Below are 18,574 nucleotides of genomic sequence, written 5' to 3' on the forward strand. Positions count from 1 at the left end.
CTCTGGAGGTTGCTAATAGCTCCATCCCCAGTTGCTCCAGGAGTGGGCTGAAGCCCCAGGCCAGGCAGAGCAGAGCCACCTGCACACACTGCCTGTGGCGTGCATTGCCTCAGGATGGACTCACCATGTCCCCTCCGTACAGCTGTTGGCATGGGGGTTGGCTCCAATTCTTCTCTGGCACCCCTCTATAGCAGTAACAAAGATGGGGGAGATTTGAGAAGAAGGGGGGGGGGGGGGGGCACTTATTTTAAATCTCTTGAAATAATGATAAGACTGTGCTACAGGCTAGCAGAATGGTGGGATTTTTAGTGGCATGAAAATGAGTTTGGCTACTGCAGGTCCTTCTGCATGAGGTGGTGGTGGGGACCTGCTGGAGACCATGTGGGGTATGGGGAGCCAAAACTAGTGCAGTAATACTGATACAACTAGGAAGGAGTTGGGAGCAAACTGTCCCAAATCATATCCAGATCTGCTTTCTGAGAAAACTAGTTTACCAGAGAACCTCCCAGGAGTGAACTAATATTTGTATAATGCAGGAAAGCAGGGGACTAGGGTTTGGAATAAAACTGGGAAGGCAAGTTACTTAGCACTGCCAGGGTATCTAGTCACTCTCTTTGCTCTACACAACCTAATATTGTATTTGACCTATAAACATTTCCAAGATCAATTTAGCTAAGATTAAGTCTCCCTCTGTGGGTTATTTTTACCCTTGCCAAACTCCAAGATTCCTTATAAGGCCACAATAAACAAAACTGGCCTTGCCCCAGTGACACATCTTGAAGGTCCAGTGAGGAGTTATTCAAGCCCCACTCCTCCCAGTATTCCCAATGCTGGCTGGGCATGAAGATGCCTAGCCTGGGATCCATACAGCTGAGACGTGTCCTGGAGTGAGGTCATTAGCAGAATGGATTTAGTGGATGGATTAACAAAACCAGGAAATACTGAGTGAAATCAACTCTCACCATGTTATCTTGGCTGGTTGGATCTCCACCCAGTGGTGGTTGAGTTCCTGCAGCACTGCCTGTCTATAGCACACGGTGGTCCTGGCAAAGGCATCCTCTTGAGGGCAAGTTCTTTGCAAGCTGGTCTCTGAAGTGTCAGGCTTACAGTTCAGCACTCCCTGAGTGGTATTAGATATCACAGTCATTTGCCATTCCCAACCACTTCTCCATGTAATACAATTGAAATGTATATTCAGTATGCTTGATTTCATATGCTACTAATTAGCCATATTAAACAGCCTTTACTATACAATTTCATAAGTCCCATGGACTCTGGAGGAAATTATTTTATTTAAATGTCTCCTATTAATATACTGGAAAGAGATGCTCTTTTATTTACAGGTGTTCTGGTTTTAGTGAGTGACAGGGGTTTTTTTGGTAGCAGTGGAGGGGGCTACAGCAGTGGCACTCTGTGAGCAGCTTTCAAAGCTCCCCCTGGCTCCAAGTCAGACCTGCCTTTGCACCAAGGCCAGGCCAATTCATTGCCCCTCTGCAATAACATATTTAAGAAGGGAACGCTTGGAGGAGTTATTGTGAGAGAACATCTGTGTGATCACTGAGGTCAGTGGAAGAAAGGAGAAGGAAGATGGAGGGAGATGCACCAGAGCAAAGACTCCCCTGTATCCCATGGTGAGATGACAGCGCCACCCCTCTCTGCCACCCATGGGGATCTACAGTGGAGCAGACACCGATTTGCAGCCTGTGGGACACTCCACGCTGACCCACGTGGCTGCACCTGAAGGAGGCCAGGGCCCTGTGGGAAGAAGTCCTCCCACCAGGAGGACTGCAACATGTTACCCACTGGGGGTAACCCACATGCCAGTGGGAGTAACTCATGTCAGAGCTGGTTTGTGGAGGAGTGTCTCCTGTGAGAGAGGGGCCGTGATGGGACAGCAGAAGAATGCCAGCAGTCCCCCACCATCAGGACTGACTGCACCCCCATTCCCTGCCCCCTGCGCCACTGAGGGGAGTGGGTAGAGATGTCGGGAGCAAAGCTGAGCCCGGGAAGAAGGGAGGGATGAGGCAAGGTGTGTCCAAGATGTTGTAATGCCTCTCATGGTCCTACTCTATCTATTAAGCGGTGGTGTTGTTAATGTTTGTATTAAATTTATGTTCTCTTTTTTACTTCCCCTGAGTCTGGGTTTTGCCTGTGCTTTAAAGGATGGCGTCATCCGTCTTTTTCCTTATCCCAAATTTCCTGGGTCTTTTGCTTCTCTCCTCTGCTCTGGGGTGAAGGTGGGAGTGAACAGCATCTTTGCTTATTTTCCCCTTCTCAGTGCTGGGGGGGAAGGGGGGAGTGAGAGGCTGCGTGGTACTTATTTGCCTTCTGAGCTCAAACCATGACAACAGGGTATGATTATATTAAAGTTTTATTTTTCTTTAACAAAAATACCAGTTTCCCCACTACATTTTACTTTTATAATCTCCTTCACAAAAATGAATGGATTATGTCACACATCTTGCATTTCCTTCGGCTTTGCAGTTTCACTTTGTAGCAGGGGCTTAAAGAACTGCTTACAGTCTCTCTCTCTCTACTTGCTCTCTGCTTCTCAGATTTATTTTAAGATACCATTTATAGAGTCTGGTGTGCTTTGGTTTGCCTCTCAGTCCATAGAGCCATACATTATTTTGTGGGGTTTTTTGAGTGCTCCCAGGCACCTTTCATTTCAGGAGAAAATGTGAAAGGCACAGTGATGGGCAATGTGATCACTTCTTCCAGGATAGGCGGCTTCTTGAGATCGTTCCTCTAATTTGAAAGCATAACATAAACTCAACCAATTCTGTGCCAAACAAGCATTACTATTCTATTTGAACACTGCAGCACTTTGCATAATTGCTGCTGTAGTGGGCCATTGGCAGTGTATTAGCAATATGATTTAACCTACAGCATATAATAAAAATAACTGCAGGTATAAGGATCTTTCTTGATTGAATATTGTCATAGTTTTTCAACAAGTTGCTTCTTCATTCTTTCTTCTTCTTAATGCATTTGTGTATCCATTTTTATCACTGGTTTACAAGAGCCTGCAGATACAGTCCAGACAACAGAAAATAAAGCTGATCAATTATTTTCTGATACTTTACATTTGCATTAAATTGTGATTATGCCTCTTACTTTATTCTACATACTGAATGAAAACAAAAAATTATGGAACATAGCCTTTTGAAGAATACATCATATTAAGATTACATAGTGTGATATTTCTTGTGCTTCTTTTGTAAAGAAATGTATATTCTTGATGCCTTTGATTACCTTTCTTTATGAAGCTGTTTTATTTTAGTACAATAGAATTAATCTAAGTGTCGCTCTACAGTTCTTCTCCTGACAAAAGATCTAGCTTCCATAAAAAAAAAAATTCAAAGCTTGTTTAAATGGAGATAATTTTAAGTCCAATAATATACTATTTACATTCATTTCAACAAAAAATGTTCTCAGTGATCACATTTGAAGTAGTCATTATTCTAAAGAAAAAATGGTCATTTAGTCTGAAATTCTCACAAAATTCTCAACAAACAATGCAAATTTTGCTTGCGTCAAGACCTTAAGTAACATTCTCAATGTTAAACGGCACAAATACAAAGCTACAGAAGATCCAGTGAATCAGTGCTGCCTGCATTTTTTGTTTATTTTCTTCCAAGGAAAAAACCCATGTCAAATAACTAACATATGAATAAGAAAAAAGTATTTGCTGATGGAAGGCAACATATGCATCTCTGCATTTCTGAATTATGTTTGTGTAACTGCAATCAGGTTGGTCTCCGAGATATATAAAGTACAAATCCATGTGGGAAGGTTTGGGAGAGCCAGCTGAGGACATGTTTACCCTTTCACATTATCCAGAGTATGAATGTGCAGCACCTGATAAGTGTAGAGAGGGGAAAATAGCAGGGCAGGGGAGTGTGTCTCAGTTACTTCATCATATTCAGGATAATGTTTGCTTCTAGAGAAAAATCACAGTTAGAGAAAAAATTAAAAAGACCAAAATATATCATATACACTTGCTTAATTTGTTCATTCTGTCATATTATTTTTAACTTGTGTAGTAACTCCAGTAACAACTAGGAAAACAAAACTGTCTTTTCTTTTTTTATTTTTTTTTTTCTTTTTAAAATCTTCCCCTTCACTATTTTAAAAATACTGCTAATTCCCTTTTAGAATCTGTCACTACGGCAGATCTTCCTTCTCAGATTATCGGCATATCCTAAATCTTGCTTTTTTTCTCATGTTTGTATTCACATTCAATGGGGTCTTTTAAGCTATGGTCTTGACTTAGATCCATTTTGAAGCATGGACCTGTTGGAATGAGTTCAGAGCAGGCCACAAAGATGATCAGGGGGCTGGAGCACCTCTTATGAGGACAGGCTGAGAGTTGAGTGGGGTTTTTCAGCCTGGAGAAGAGAAGACTACAGGAAGACCTTATAGGAGCCTTCTAGCCTACAGGAAAGCTGGGGAGGGACTTTTTCAAGGGCGTGTAGTGATAAGACAAAGGGTAATGGCTTTGGACTGAAAGAGTAGATTTAGATTAGATGTAAGGAAGAAGTTTGGCACTGGGAGAGTGGTGAGACACTAGGAGAGGTTTTCCAGAGAAGCTGTGGCTGCCCCCTCCCTGGCAGTGTTCCAGGCCAGGTTGGACGGGGCTTTGAGCAACCTGGGCTAGTGGAAGGTGTCCCTGCCCATGGCAGGGGGGTGGAACCAGATCATCTTTCAGGTCCCTTCCAAGATGAAACATTCTATGAGTCTTTGATTCTGTGTCCTACATAAAGACTAGCACCTGTTTGTTTTGTTGTTTTTTTTTTTTTTTTCCCCTCAAGTTATTCTTTAGACAACACAGACTTTTCTCAGTCTATTTTTTTCTTTGTTAAGAGGAAGTCTGTGACATCAGCTTACACATATATACAGAGGAGATGCATCCCTTTTTCTAGTCAGTACTTTTCCTCTTGCTGAAGATGATATATCACTGATGTTGTTTTCTTCCACAAAAGCCCAGACACCACAATCACACTCATGTTCAAAAATTAGCAAGTTTGGAGAAGAATAGCCTGTTCTCTTATTATTGATTTTTTTTTAAAAGGTGTTTAATCTTTCATATTTTTTTCATCTCCTATGAAACCTGAGCAATATACTATAGCTAAAGTAACTAATTGTAAATTTTTTTTTTTTCATGTTTTTTAATCACTGTTTATATCACAGTGGAACAGAAAACATATTCACAACTTTCTAATGGCACTGAAACGATTATAACTCCTTTCTTCTCCAGGAATTTATGCTGTTAATATGAATGAAAAAACCTTTGGCTTATAATTCAAAAAGTAAAGTCCTAAAAGATCCAGAGCATTGCTGGTTTTGCCTGCAGGCAAACAGAAATAGTACTTTTAGTCATTCATTCAGTTTAAATCTTGACAGTCTAAACCCTGTTCCTATCACTTATTACATGTAACATTTCCACCCTTTGTTCTGCATGGCTTCTTGCATTTGATTTAAGAAATAATCAAATTTGGATTCAGTGTGTTCTGGCAGAAAGACAGTATCTTCTGTAGATATTCAGATGGTTTTCGTCTTAAAAAGAAAAAGGATAGTGCCTACAACATATTAAAAAGAATCAGAAACAGATGCCATGGTAATTTTTTCACATTTGAGTTTTAGTGAAGCAGTCATCATAGAAATAGTATCTGGTTTTGCAACCACTGCTGTTTGGTAACTGTCATTAACTTTACAGAGGTCTTAAAAGTAAGGACATAGGGTTCATGACACAGAATAGAGAAGGGCCTTTCCTAATATTGCAAATACACAGCAGGATTCTTCATTTTCAAGAATTTAGTAAACCCTTAATTGCAGCAGTAATCAGAGATGTAGGAGAAGGCTGTGCCTCAGAGCACCACTTTGTGGACTCATAAATAGTCATTGGTTTTCACATAATGTAACACCTCTAATTGTATAGAAGGCTGTAATTCAGTCTGGGAGCTGCTGATGTAATGCAGGGGCACAGTTTAGGTGACTTACAAACAACAATAGAAATATGATGATGTGTTATAGATTTAGTATTTCTTGAATAAATAAGAAAGGCTGGATAAATGAGAGGCTCTAACTTGGTTTATATTTTACAGTCCTATGAATAGTATCAGAAGAAGGGACTTAAAGCATATTTACTTTAAGAGAAAATGGATTGTTACGTATAATTACAATAGCATGGAAGGTTATGCTATGTACAATAGCAACAAATTAATATACAGTGAATTATTAACAATTACCCCAAAAGTTAATTTCTTGGTGAATTCTGATAGTCTTGGAGTATACTGTATGAAGATATTTTATCCAGCCAGGCAGGACTGACACTTAGATAGTGTTGTTGGTGCATAATGTCAAATATGATTTTATTTTTTAAATAATTGGTTACAAATTGCATGCCTTTCTGGTAGATTATGTTGCTGGTATTCCCAGAACTTCTGGCAAAAGCATTGGCAATTTTACTGAAAAGTAACAAATGTGCAAATTTATTACGAGTCCTAAGAAATGAGCAATTTCTAATATCTATTGGCATAAAAATGTATGTTGTATTTTTCAGTCTTGCAAGAGTGAGATTATTCTAGGAAACAGCATGACAAACATGAATCATACATTGTCAGAACAGTGTCCCTCCTGTAACTACTTTTAAATGTTAGTAGTGTCATTGAGGGAAAAGGAGATTAAGCCTCTACCCTTGGGATCCTCAGAGGCAATGCCTGCATTAACCTTCATCTATTTGTGACTACAAATAGCCATGCATTAAAGTAGTATTGATTGTGCGCATTAGATCAGTCAACACTGTTTTGTTCAGCCCACCCTGATGAACTCACTCTAGACATTTTTAGACCAGTACGTATTGACCTGAATGTTCTTACTTTGATTTAAAGCAGAAGGTCAGCTGACATCAGCTTCATGCAAAGAATGATTAAAGCTGCCAGAAAGAGGACTTTAAGGTAGATAGCAAAGTACACCACTATTATTTTCTTTAAAAATTCTTTCTTTTTCTGGGAGAAGAGATTTTTGTAAAATTTAGCAACCATTAGCATATCACAGGGAAAAACAAATTAAAATTGACAGTGATGACACGGAGCTACTTTCATTCTCCAGAATTTGTTTCCTTTGCTTACTTGAATAAAGTTACCAAGTTGAGCATTTTTTAGGTTGGGAAGGGGATCAGAGTTAGGAGTGTTCTTAGCTGAAGGAAAATGAGTTCTTATTCTTGATTCTTGCAAGAATCTCACCTTCAATCTCAGCATTCATTTCTACATGACAGGAAACATCATACAGATGGGGTATACAGATCAAATTCAGTGAGGTTTACTCATCACTCCATTTGGCTTCAGGAGACTTCTCTTTGGTGGTGTGGGAAGAATCAGTAGTCTGTAACTATCTAAGAAGGTGTTCATATGTAGAGTCTAAATAAATTTCTCTCCGAGTCACAACTTAGTTTTTCTCAGACACACCAATATTTATCTCAGCTATGAGAAACCGTGCCACTGTTCATGTTGTCTTTGCAATTTATGAATTCATAGAGGAAAATACACTAAAGTCAGGTACCAACTATAATCAACTACTGAAACTCTATTAGATGGATATGATATCATATTTTTAGTTCTGGGTCTCTGAAAATATTGTATTATTATACAGCCTTCAAAAGTTTTAGAGCTCTTGTGCTTTCCTCTTTTCGCACTGCCTAAAATTTAGGCCACATATTAATGAGGATTATCAGAATCTACTTCCTTTAGTGTTCTTCCCCATGTCTCCCTTTCTTACCACAACCCCAGACCCTTCCATCCCATATGTTATAACAGCAGTGTACTTAGTATCCAACACAGCAAAGTACATTTTTACTGGTATATCAAAACCAACTTTTGTGTATGCTGGTTTATGTTTCATCCTAGCCTCTTGCTGTTGTGAAAATTAGCATAAGGAAGAGGTAGTCTCTTTAAAGCACTCCCTCCCTGTATTGAAAGCTACCTTTTACTCAGTTTTTCAACTGTCAATTTTTAGAAATAATTCTGGACAGATTATTCAGTCATACTCTGCTAACTGATAGCTAAAGATTATATGTCCTATTAATTCATAAGGAAATAAATCCTAGAGGTCCCTGAAGCCTGTACTTATGTCAAGAATTGGATGACTACAAACTATGTAACAAGATTCATAATTTGCTAGGAAAGTAGCTAAATTTGTTCATATGTTATGTACCTCTTAACAAAATTATAGAGTAAGGCAGAAGAAATTAAAAGGGACACAACTTGCTTTATCTTGGTCTGACTTTGAAAACTCCCATAATAGTCTATCTGGTTGTGCCAGCAAGCTAGATTAGACAGTTTGACATCAGGTACTGCAGACAGTATCCTATGCTAAGTGTTCCCTGAAAACCTTTTCCTGCACAGAGTACTCTGGCACTACCCTATCATGGGCTTAGATGCTAAGTAGAACTGGCTAAATAAAATGTACTGCATCAAGTCAGTGATTTTTACAGGTTTTTCTTTTTAATTAAAAAATTTAAAATTAAAAAAACACCTTGATCTTTTTGCACAAGCCTTTTTGTTGTCCAGACATAGAAAATGCTTAAAAATTATATGATATATATGCTGAGGCATTTCATTCTTTTCACTTCAAAACTCTGAAAAGGGTAAAGGCAGCTCTGTCTTGCAGCATATTAAATGCAGAGTAACTGCATCAGTCAAACCAAACCCTAGGGTAAGACCAAACTCTCATAGACAGAAAATGCTCCAACCACTCTGTCTCGTGGGGACCAACCATAATTTCAGTTTTCTGTACCACCAGAAATTAGCTTGTGTAAGATCCATGTCACCTACAGATATATTGGAAAATTAACTTCTTTAGGGTACATTTTTTTCCTCATGGGGCTGAGGAGAACCTGATGCTTCAAGAAGTGATCTAAGTTTTTCTCAATGTTAAATAATTAACCTTGTCAGAAATCATACGATATTAGAAAAAATGTGTCTTTTTATGTCAGTCAGAATGCATAATGTGTCACAATACTTTCATAAGGGACTAAATACATTTATATATATATATATATATATAAGGATTATATAGAGACTGGTAGCCAAAAGGAAAACCATATTTAACTAAACCTCAGTTTATCCCTAGAGTACTAACTAGTGTAGTAGCTTACTTATTGATTTAATTCTTCAATAATTAGTAAAATCTAGTTATAGTAAATAAGTATTCTAATTGTGAACATTAATCAAATTTGAATTAACTATGATCTGAGAGTAGAAGACATGAAGCATGCATTGACTGATGAACACTGCTCATTGCCACTTCAGTGACTGAGAGGAGCTAAACAAAATGTAGAATGAAGGAGAACCTGAAGTATTTCTGTGTGAGTTGCAACGTCAGTTTTTACAGTAATGTACGACGTACTGGCATCAGCTTGTGTTCTTCACACAATAGTTGTGCCTCAAGCAAGATGTTGGGACACGCCAGTAATTAATATAGGCTGAAATGGAAGTTAACCTGAAACAGATATTGGAAAGCACCTGTATGATTTAGGACCTGCTTGGCAAGCAGTGATTAGCTCCTGAAAGCTAAAGACTTCATTCAAAATGGGAATTTGATGGAACCTGCAAGACATTACATGGCAAAAAATATTTCTCAGGAGTGAAGCATCAATAGCTTACAGTCATGATTATTTAGTCTGGTAGACTGTGTACTTGGTTCCTCCTGTGCCATCTGGTGTTTGTCGCAGACTCATATTCTGTGACTCCAGTGAGCTGTTGCAGACAGATAGCTCCCAAGGTCTGCATATGCAGAAATTTTAGGCTTCTTGTCATGAAGCAGAAAAGATCTAAATGACAGGAATCTCCAGACTTGGAAGCATCAGCTCCAGCCTATATTTTCAAGGCTAAACTTCCTATTTCACAAAGGATACATGGGGGACCTAATAGCCTCTACTTGATATGGCATTTCCACCACTCTAAAGTTCCCTCTCATCTTTTAAAGTCTTAATTGCTCTCTTTTTGATTCTCTCTGTCTACCCTTACCACGGTATAAAATATTGCGGCCAAAGCTGGCACAGTGCAGCTACAGAGGGATTCACGAGCTCTGAGGAGAGATGTTTTAGTATGTCCCCACACTAAACAGTATCCTGTTACTCAGTTCTTGCTATTTTGAAACGTCTTTTTGCAACACGCAGCCAGTTGTCCTCAATTCCATATATATATATATATATATATATATATTAGTTCTTGTTCTCAAATTCTTAGACTTTTATTTTTTAAATTTCATTACACTGATTCCAGACTATTTCTCCAATTTATCAAAAAAAATTCAGATTGAATTGTTTGAAAACCAACTTTTTCTCATCTATTTTACATGCATAGTCTCTATTTTGATGTTCAAATCATTTAGGCAAACCAAAACTGAACAAAACATAGCATTGAGTGTACCTAGTATTTAATGTGCCCATCTTTCCCATTGACATAAATCTTTGTACATGGTCATGTTGGGTTTTTTTGGTTTAAAGTGTATTTAAATTAAGGGAATTAGTTCATATTTTCCCAGCTTGAATATGAGACTCCTATGTAAGGCAATATCAAAAGCTTTAAAAATCAGGCTAAGTCTTACCTATTATCCATCTCTTCTTCTATGCACTAAGTCAGTTATCATGTCAAAGGAGTAAGTTTGCACTGAGAAATGACATTTTGAGTTTGCAGTACTTTAGATTTCATCCATGGTTTGAGGGATGTATTTTAGTTTTTACTAGAATTTTTATATTTCAATAAAAAAGGGAAGCATTTAGCTCTGTGGAATAGAACTTCCCAGGGCATTCTTACATTTTCATATTAATACAGTATTTGATATTACACAATAGTCATGAAAACAATACAGTTTGTGTTGTTTTTCTCACCAGAGTCACCAACTGCAGTGTCACCCAGCATCTAGAAGTGTAATGTATTAAATTCTTTAAGAACAATTGTTAAAGTTGACATAAAGCTGTAAATTATTTCTCCATACCTTCTGCTTCTGAAACACTTCTGACAGGTTATATCTTCTATACAGTTTGTCTAACATTTTTTTATTCCAGAATATAACAGTGTTTCTTAATAGAACTTACCAATGTTTATAATGATATTTATGGACGTTTCAGAAGACAGAATAAGCTTCTTCCCTAATTCTAACAGTTACTGATGTCCAGAAAAAATGCCTGGGATTGAAATTACTTTACGTTGCAGAAATCATTATAAATGGCAAGGAGGGGAGGGAGGGAGGGAGGCAGGAAGGAAGGAAGGAAGGAAGGAAGGAAGGAAGGAAGGAAGGAAGGAAGGAAGGAAGGAAGGAAGGGAGGGAGGGAGGGAGGGAGGGAGGAAGGAAGGAAGGAAGGGAGGGAGGGAGGCAGGAAGGAAGGAAGGAAGGAAGGAAGGAAGGAAGGAAGGAAGGAAGGAAGGAAGGAAGGAAGGAAGGAAGGAAGCATGGATTACCTAGCATACACCAGCAATGGCCATTTCAGTCTCAATACATAGTGGAAGTTTCAATAAATAATATTTCTTCTCTGAATCAAGAGATGTTTTTATTAGGCCTACTTGCATTGTTTATGAATATTGAGAGTTACAAAAAGTTAGAATGCACATGCTTTGAAAACGAAAGGAATTAGTGGACAAAATATGAGCAATACTGCTTAAAAATTTCTCAGGGAAGATGTTTTCTCATTACTAATGACTGTTGACTTCAAACCATGAAGCCAACATGCAGAGAAAATGCAACCCTGGTTGATTACTGTGAATGGAAAACTGCCTCAGTTTGTTTTGAAAGGTCCCTTGAGTTGTCCTTGGTTATAATTTTAAAATTAAATTCATTGACAACAGGGTGAGCCATAGATCTGTATATTCTTTGTCTTCACATATTTTTGTTAAAACTTTGAGCTGTGCAGAGCGAAGAGATAGACAGGTAAATAAGGCAGTCACATCAGTCATACAAAATATATATACATTAACACTATAGAGCCAATTCATCAAGCGACTGAAGTCCAAAACGCATTTCAGTTGGCCTGTCTTTCCTACATGGCTTGAAAGAAAAGCTTGAATCCTTTGTATTCCTGTCAGAGGTATTAAACCATCTAATCGCCCCCGAAACTGCAGTTACTATTCATTAGTTTTATTGTCAAAATGCACGATGTCAGCAACACACTCAGGTTATCCTCCTTGGGAATTCTAATTTGAAGATGATAACCCCAAATGGTGACTCATCTAAAAAAAGTTTTGGTTCCTGACCATCACTTTCCCTGATTCAGGGTAGAGGTTTTATTATATGAAAAAGCCAGAATAAGAACCCTAACAAATGCCTTAAACTCCACATGTTTTTCTTACTAACTCCTTAGAGATGACATTATATGGTCACTATAAGGAAGAATATGTTGATTAATAATGAGCTACCTTGAAGAATGCTTGGCTAAAATCCGTTTGCTTGTGTACAGTGTTGATATTGTTTGGTATCTTATCCACTTTGTCCTGTAAATAGGTTTTGTGAAGGACAGTTGAGGATTCCTTAACAAGAAATGATACTGATTTATGTATCTCAGGTCAGGCCTCAGATATAAAAAGCCATCTTGTTTGTAATCTAAACAGGACAATTATGCAACAAAGTGGAGTTTTTACTTTGGGATCTTCCTGTCCTTAAATGATTTGTTTACAAGTCAAAGAGGAATACACATGCCCTTAGTCTAGTCACGTTTTCTTCTATGTTTGTCTGCAAACCTTGAAAAATTTGTCCATCTACATGTTCAGTCCATGTCAAAGATGGGATTTAGATAATTGGCATTAATATAAGTAAGCTTAGCAACAAAGAAAATCATGAAATACACAATTATGTTAATCAGATCTTGTAAAATAACTGTCCAAGACAGGTTGCAAGGGGTAAAATACTAAATGGGAAATTTCTAAGGTCCTTACTTTAAACACAGATTGTAACAGTACTGTAGCATGTCAATGGATATAAATTGATTGCCTACGCCTGTTTGGTTTACAGGGACTTAATTTAACTGAGCAATTTACATAGTATAAAAATCCTTTTTCCTCCTGCAAAAACTTATCCATTACATCTAGATAAGAAAACCAGATCTTTAAGAGAACCTTAGCTCAGAATCAAAGGGAAACACAGCCTCAGCCTGCCATGTCCCAGTTATCCTATTGATTAACCTGCCTCCCTCCTCTCAAAGTGATATATTGCCTTGACATTTTGACATACTGAAATTTTCTGATGGGAAAATGGTTTCAGGAAAGAAAGAAAACTCCTAATCACTCCAGCTTCATTACTATTCCTAAATAATTAAAACTTTAACTTCTCTGTTTACTGTCCAACCTTTCTTGCATGCTTGATATATTTTTGCAAAAACTAAAATTTCCAGTTTAATATTTTTCTTGAAAGTGTATGATAGCACTTCTTACAGTTTATCAGGATTACTCTTTTTGAGATAGCATATTTAATTATGCAAGACCTCCTCAAAGCTCTGGAAAATTTGGCGTACTACAGGCTAGAAAAGAAAAATCTATAAAAAAAATCTCTAATATATATTGAAAAATGTCAAGATGACATAGGATGTTATTTTATATGGTGTTGCAGTTTTAAAACCTTTATATTAATTTGCCATATACTGAAATACCAATTTAAATAAAAGGCCAACAGATAATTGTATTCCTTTATTATGAGGAACACTTGAACTAATTTAAAGTAATGCAGCAAATTATCCAAAACTATTTAGTCAAATACTACAGAGAGGTCAAACCTAGGGCATCACTATTTAAATCAAATTGAATTCCATCTTGAGAATGGATTTCAAAGAGTTTTTAATCGCAGTATTTTGTCCACAGGGCATTCTATCACACACTTTTCATTTGCAAGTAAAATCCACCAGAATATCTTCCATTAGGATAGTGCGAGGTCTCTCTTCATTAAAATACTTCTGTATTATGAAGTATGTAAATATGTTCTGAGGCTTTCAATCATTGCTTATTTTGTTTATAGTTAATCTCTTGAGCCAAACACTGGGTACTTCCCAGGTCTGATTCATCTCTTTAAGCAGAAAAATGAGAAACAAAACCATAACACTAGTTAGACTGTTCCTCATACACCAGAGAGAAGCTGCAAAGATGATGCAGATATTTTCCTGTAATGGTGTCATCCACAGCAGGAAAAGCTGGTCCATGAAGCTGTCATGGTGACTGCACAGAGTCTGTGGGAGAAAGATGCAACCTGCACATGAAGGGTTCCCTCACTTTATTGCTCTCTGGCAGCACTGCCTAAGCACAGAGGATGACGAGCTAAACATTTTCTTTGTGCTATTAGATTTTGGTGTTTGCCATGGCAGTCTAGGAGGGAAAGCATTTATGACTGGGACTGCCCTGTAGTGCCCCTGAGAGTGGGGATACCCAGCTTTGGGCTTTCACTGCACTGCCAGGTACATACAGGGCTATCAGTGATCCCTTCTACTCTTTTACTTCCATGGAGTTCACAACCCCAGAGAGAAATGGCAAGGTGAGGTATAGCCATGAGGACAACAGAAAAATTACTATGTTTTGGTGTCTCCTCAAACCTTATGCAAGTTGTCCTTATCATTGCTGGAAATCTAACCCCAGGAAATTGGGTTTAAAGTACATTGGAAGATGGCACTGTAAATGGAGACAGGCTCCTGAGTTAATTCCACTAATGATTCTAGAAAAGAAGTAGTAAATACTTTTCAAGATTACATACAGTTTTTTTTTCAATAAAAGACAACCATATAATCCTTTCAAAAGAACAGTGACAGGTTCATCTTTTGTAAATGCCCTTCTGGATAGGTGGCAGTAACTGAACTGATCTATTGGTTTGTGAGTTTTTTGGACAAAACCTTTGCTAAATGAATAATAACTGCAAATGTACTTGTTTTTTCTACAAAGAAGACTTGCAGAAAAGGTTTGTTCTTAAACACTGACAAATTATTTACAGTACTTTTTTTTACAATCAGTCCTGTTTACAGTTCTATCTCAGATATTTTGTTGTGTCACTGAACTGGTTTCAGGCGGGAGAACTCACCAAAAATTAAATGTTCAGTTCCAGATATGACATACTTTGCTTTGTTAGAAACACTTTTCTCATAGGCTACAAAGAGACATTAAATACCTGGGGTTTTTATTTGCTGTTCTTCCTAACACAGGAGTTTATGTAAATTAGCACAAAGAGAACTTTTCCATCATTTGCATGCCATGTAACCTCTCAAAATAATTGACTTGTAAATTTGCTTTAAATATGTTTATAAAAGACCTTAAAGTCACATGCTAATGATCCTAATAAGCAGCTGTTATTATTAAACTCATTGTAGCCAGGATACACTTCAAAATTAAGAGCAACCAGTTGCATGTACTGGAGCAGAAATACAATACAATAATATAGATGAGGATTTAAAAATCTACTCTGGTTGATTGGAAACTTAGGGTCTTCTGCCAGTTTGTTACTGATGCAGCTCCTTACAGAGACAGCAGTAACATCAGGGTATTGTAGAACAACACTTTTAACAACTAATTTTAGAACTGGGCATGATTCTGGTTCTATCAATCCAGTGGCATCTAACTCCAGTGCAAGGCTGATTGTGGCAGATGTGCCACAAGTTGTCACAATAAAGTGACCATGTTATATGAATAACATGGTGATAAAGTGACCATGTTATATGAATAAATGATGCTGGAAAGCAGAAAAATGGGTGTGGAAGCCCTCAGGTCAGGGAAGTTTTTACATCCATAATAAATTTTATGTTTTAAGGTGTTTTTAAAAAAAAAAAAAAATCTTCCTAAAACATGCTCATAAAGAAAAAAAAAACATTTTACATGAAAAATGAAAAAGAAAGGACAAAGTATTACTTGTTCACTCTAGACTTTGTGTAAATATCTGCACAAGTCACCGGAACCTGTGAAATTTAAAGGGCTGCTTCGTAAATATTTGATTTCTAAACTAAAGTTCAGTTAAGTAAATAGTATTTTTTCCAAGTTAAGTTCCTAACATAATGAATCAGGCCTTTCTATTGTTAAATTGTGTATTGGTCACCACATAAACGTGATACTGAGAGTTTGAAATTCACCGTATAAATGTTCTGAAATACAATAAATATATACATATATTTAAAACTTCTGTTATTCACTTGACAGACTTGAATCAAAGGAGCCTTTCCTGTCCGTTGGGTAAGTAGGAATATATATATTTCCATGGATATTTATACAATCAACTACCATACAATGTAATTTATGAGATTATGTTGATCATAAACACCCTGTTTCAACATTATGGTTATTTATTATACCTAAGAAAATTTTACCTTAGAAAAAAGTTGTTATTAGTCAATAAAGTCAGCAGCTGTAGATATCTCCCTTCTTAAAAAGTACCAAGAAGTTTATGTTTTGACTCCACTGACTAAAATTTATACTAAAAATCATGTAGGAGTTAAATGTTGCCTTGAAAGGTTGGTGGTTTATTACTTTGTTTTCACTAATCTGAAAACATTTCAAATACTGTCTATAACATTTGTCAAAGCACCTGAAAAAAATTAGTTTCTTTTAAAACTAGTGATACTTCAATAACAGAAATAAAATCAAATTCATAAAATAGGAAATATCACCTTTTTAGCCTAATTATAGATCACTACACTGGTTTGCATATTACAGCTGTTGTCTTCATAGTCTCATCGGCACTTAACCGGTTATATGATCTCTGTGTTTATATTATTAACTGATCTTTAAAAAAAATATTTTTAAATGTGACATATTCTGAAAAAACGTACCATTCTCTTATAAAATGTGAAACATTATATATATTAAAAGTAAGTATCTGTATTTTATTTCTGAGTCTGAAGTTCATTTTTCATGTACTGTTTTCATTGTAGATTCTTTCTTAAACTTTCCTAAGTTTCTGAACATTCCCAGTCCCTGTTTTCCTTCAGAGCTGTATATTCTTTCTGTCTGTTCATTCTCATTTTTCTTTGTTCACACCACATTTTATGCTATGAAGAACATAAACTGCAGACAAATGATGACATGCAAAATAGATAATTAAGGGTTAATTCTACAATGTAATTATCAGTAGCTTCTAAATTGTTGTATTAACTGCAGATCAAAAAACAAGTTCTGAAGTGCTAATTAAAGTTAAAGTGTCAGTTTTGAAAGAGAAACTCAACAAACTAGCATAAGGAGGACTGAGGTATGTCTTGGTTTCTATAGCATACAGTAACTGGTTTGTTTGAGTATATTTTGAATTATTTGCTTGTCATTTCTACTTTCTACCAACTCAAAATTATTTAAAAATAAGTAAAATTCTGGTCAAGTTTTGGGATGGGGGATGTGCTCGTGGTCTGCATGCTTTGAAATGCCCATTTATTTTATTATTTATTTATTTATTTATTTTCATTTATTTTATCAGATTCAGTCACTTCTGTTACTGCCTTTCATTACTCCACTTTGTAACTTGTACTACTGAGCTGGTTTTTAAAGGCCTCCACTCTTGTAATGAAGTGATTACCTGAAAATCTCAACTTTAACATTAAAAAAGAAGTTGCATGCCATTGCAGCTGAGGAGCAAACTTAAAAGTATAAAAATCCAGGAGGCAAAAAGAAGACAGCGGTAACAATTATAATTATAGTAATTGCCACAAAATAATAAATCCTATTTTTGCAGTTCTTGTCATGATCCTAAGAACTTTGCTGGTGATTTTAGGATATTTTGGGGTGTCTACCTGGGAGGAACCATTATATTTATATTTTGGTTTTAGGTTTGTTTCCCGATGAGCAGATTGGTGGCCACTGTGTAAATCCAAATCACCTCCACACAGTCATTGTATATGACTGTTGCTAAACTCTTGGGAAGTTTAATTTGTGCAAATAGACTTATCTTATTCCCACAATTTCCCAGAAGTTTGCCTGTAATCTATAGGTTCATAATGATAAGGATCAAAACCATAAAAATTAGTCCCCACTTCTGTGTTATTTTTACTGCTGTATTTCCTCCACCCAAAGAAGGGCTTGAGACAGAGGTCAGAGTTTCATGCTCTGAGGAGGGGCCCAAGCGAATATTCACCTCCCTGTTACTAAACCAGAGATATGCTCCACCTAGTCCCACAGTAACGGGGGGTGGGGGGCGTTTATTCAAAGGATGAGTTCTTGTGCCAAAACCTATATCTAAGGTTTTAACCTAGACTGACAGTTGCAACGACCAGGATTTTAAAATACAGGAAATGTTTACTGAGTAAATGCTGACTCAGCATCAAATAGACTAACACATGTGACTTTCATGTCTCTTGCATCCGGAGTTGGTCAGCACACTATCTAACAGATGACTTGGTCCTGCACAACAGCCTTTCATTCATCTACCTTCTGCAGCATTTTCATTCTACTGCCCACAGGGGCTAATTTCATTTTGCAGTGTTTAAACTAACAACTTCCTGGTGCTTTTCCATTGTTAATTGTTTTGGTGGTCAAAGGAACATGAACTGTGGCAGCCTAAGAGCTCGAGACTGCCACACTTTGTTGAGCTCTTCATTTATGTGTTGCAGCATTCCCGTGAGAGATCCACAATG

The 18,574-nt window shown here is 37.0% G+C and overlaps 1 protein-coding gene across 8 annotated transcripts in view; it reads left to right on the forward strand.

The window, feature by feature from the left end:
* RALYL (RALY RNA binding protein like) overlaps positions 1 to 18,574 on the forward strand; it is a 396,410-nt gene that overhangs the window by 318,290 nt on the left and 59,546 nt on the right. For all 8 annotated transcript variants that reach the window (XM_026842123.1, XM_026842125.1, XM_026842126.1 and 5 more), the window contains one exon: positions 16,158 to 16,190. In XM_026842123.1, the coding sequence (XP_026697924.1) occupies positions 16,158 to 16,190 (33 nt within the window). The remainder of the gene's footprint in view (positions 1 to 16,157; positions 16,191 to 18,574) is intronic.

The sequence above is a fragment of the Athene cunicularia genome (assembly GCF_003259725.1).
Source record: "Athene cunicularia isolate RWA chromosome 2 unlocalized genomic scaffold, athCun1 chr2_part1, whole genome shotgun sequence".
NCBI lineage: Eukaryota > Metazoa > Chordata > Aves > Strigiformes > Strigidae > Athene > Athene cunicularia.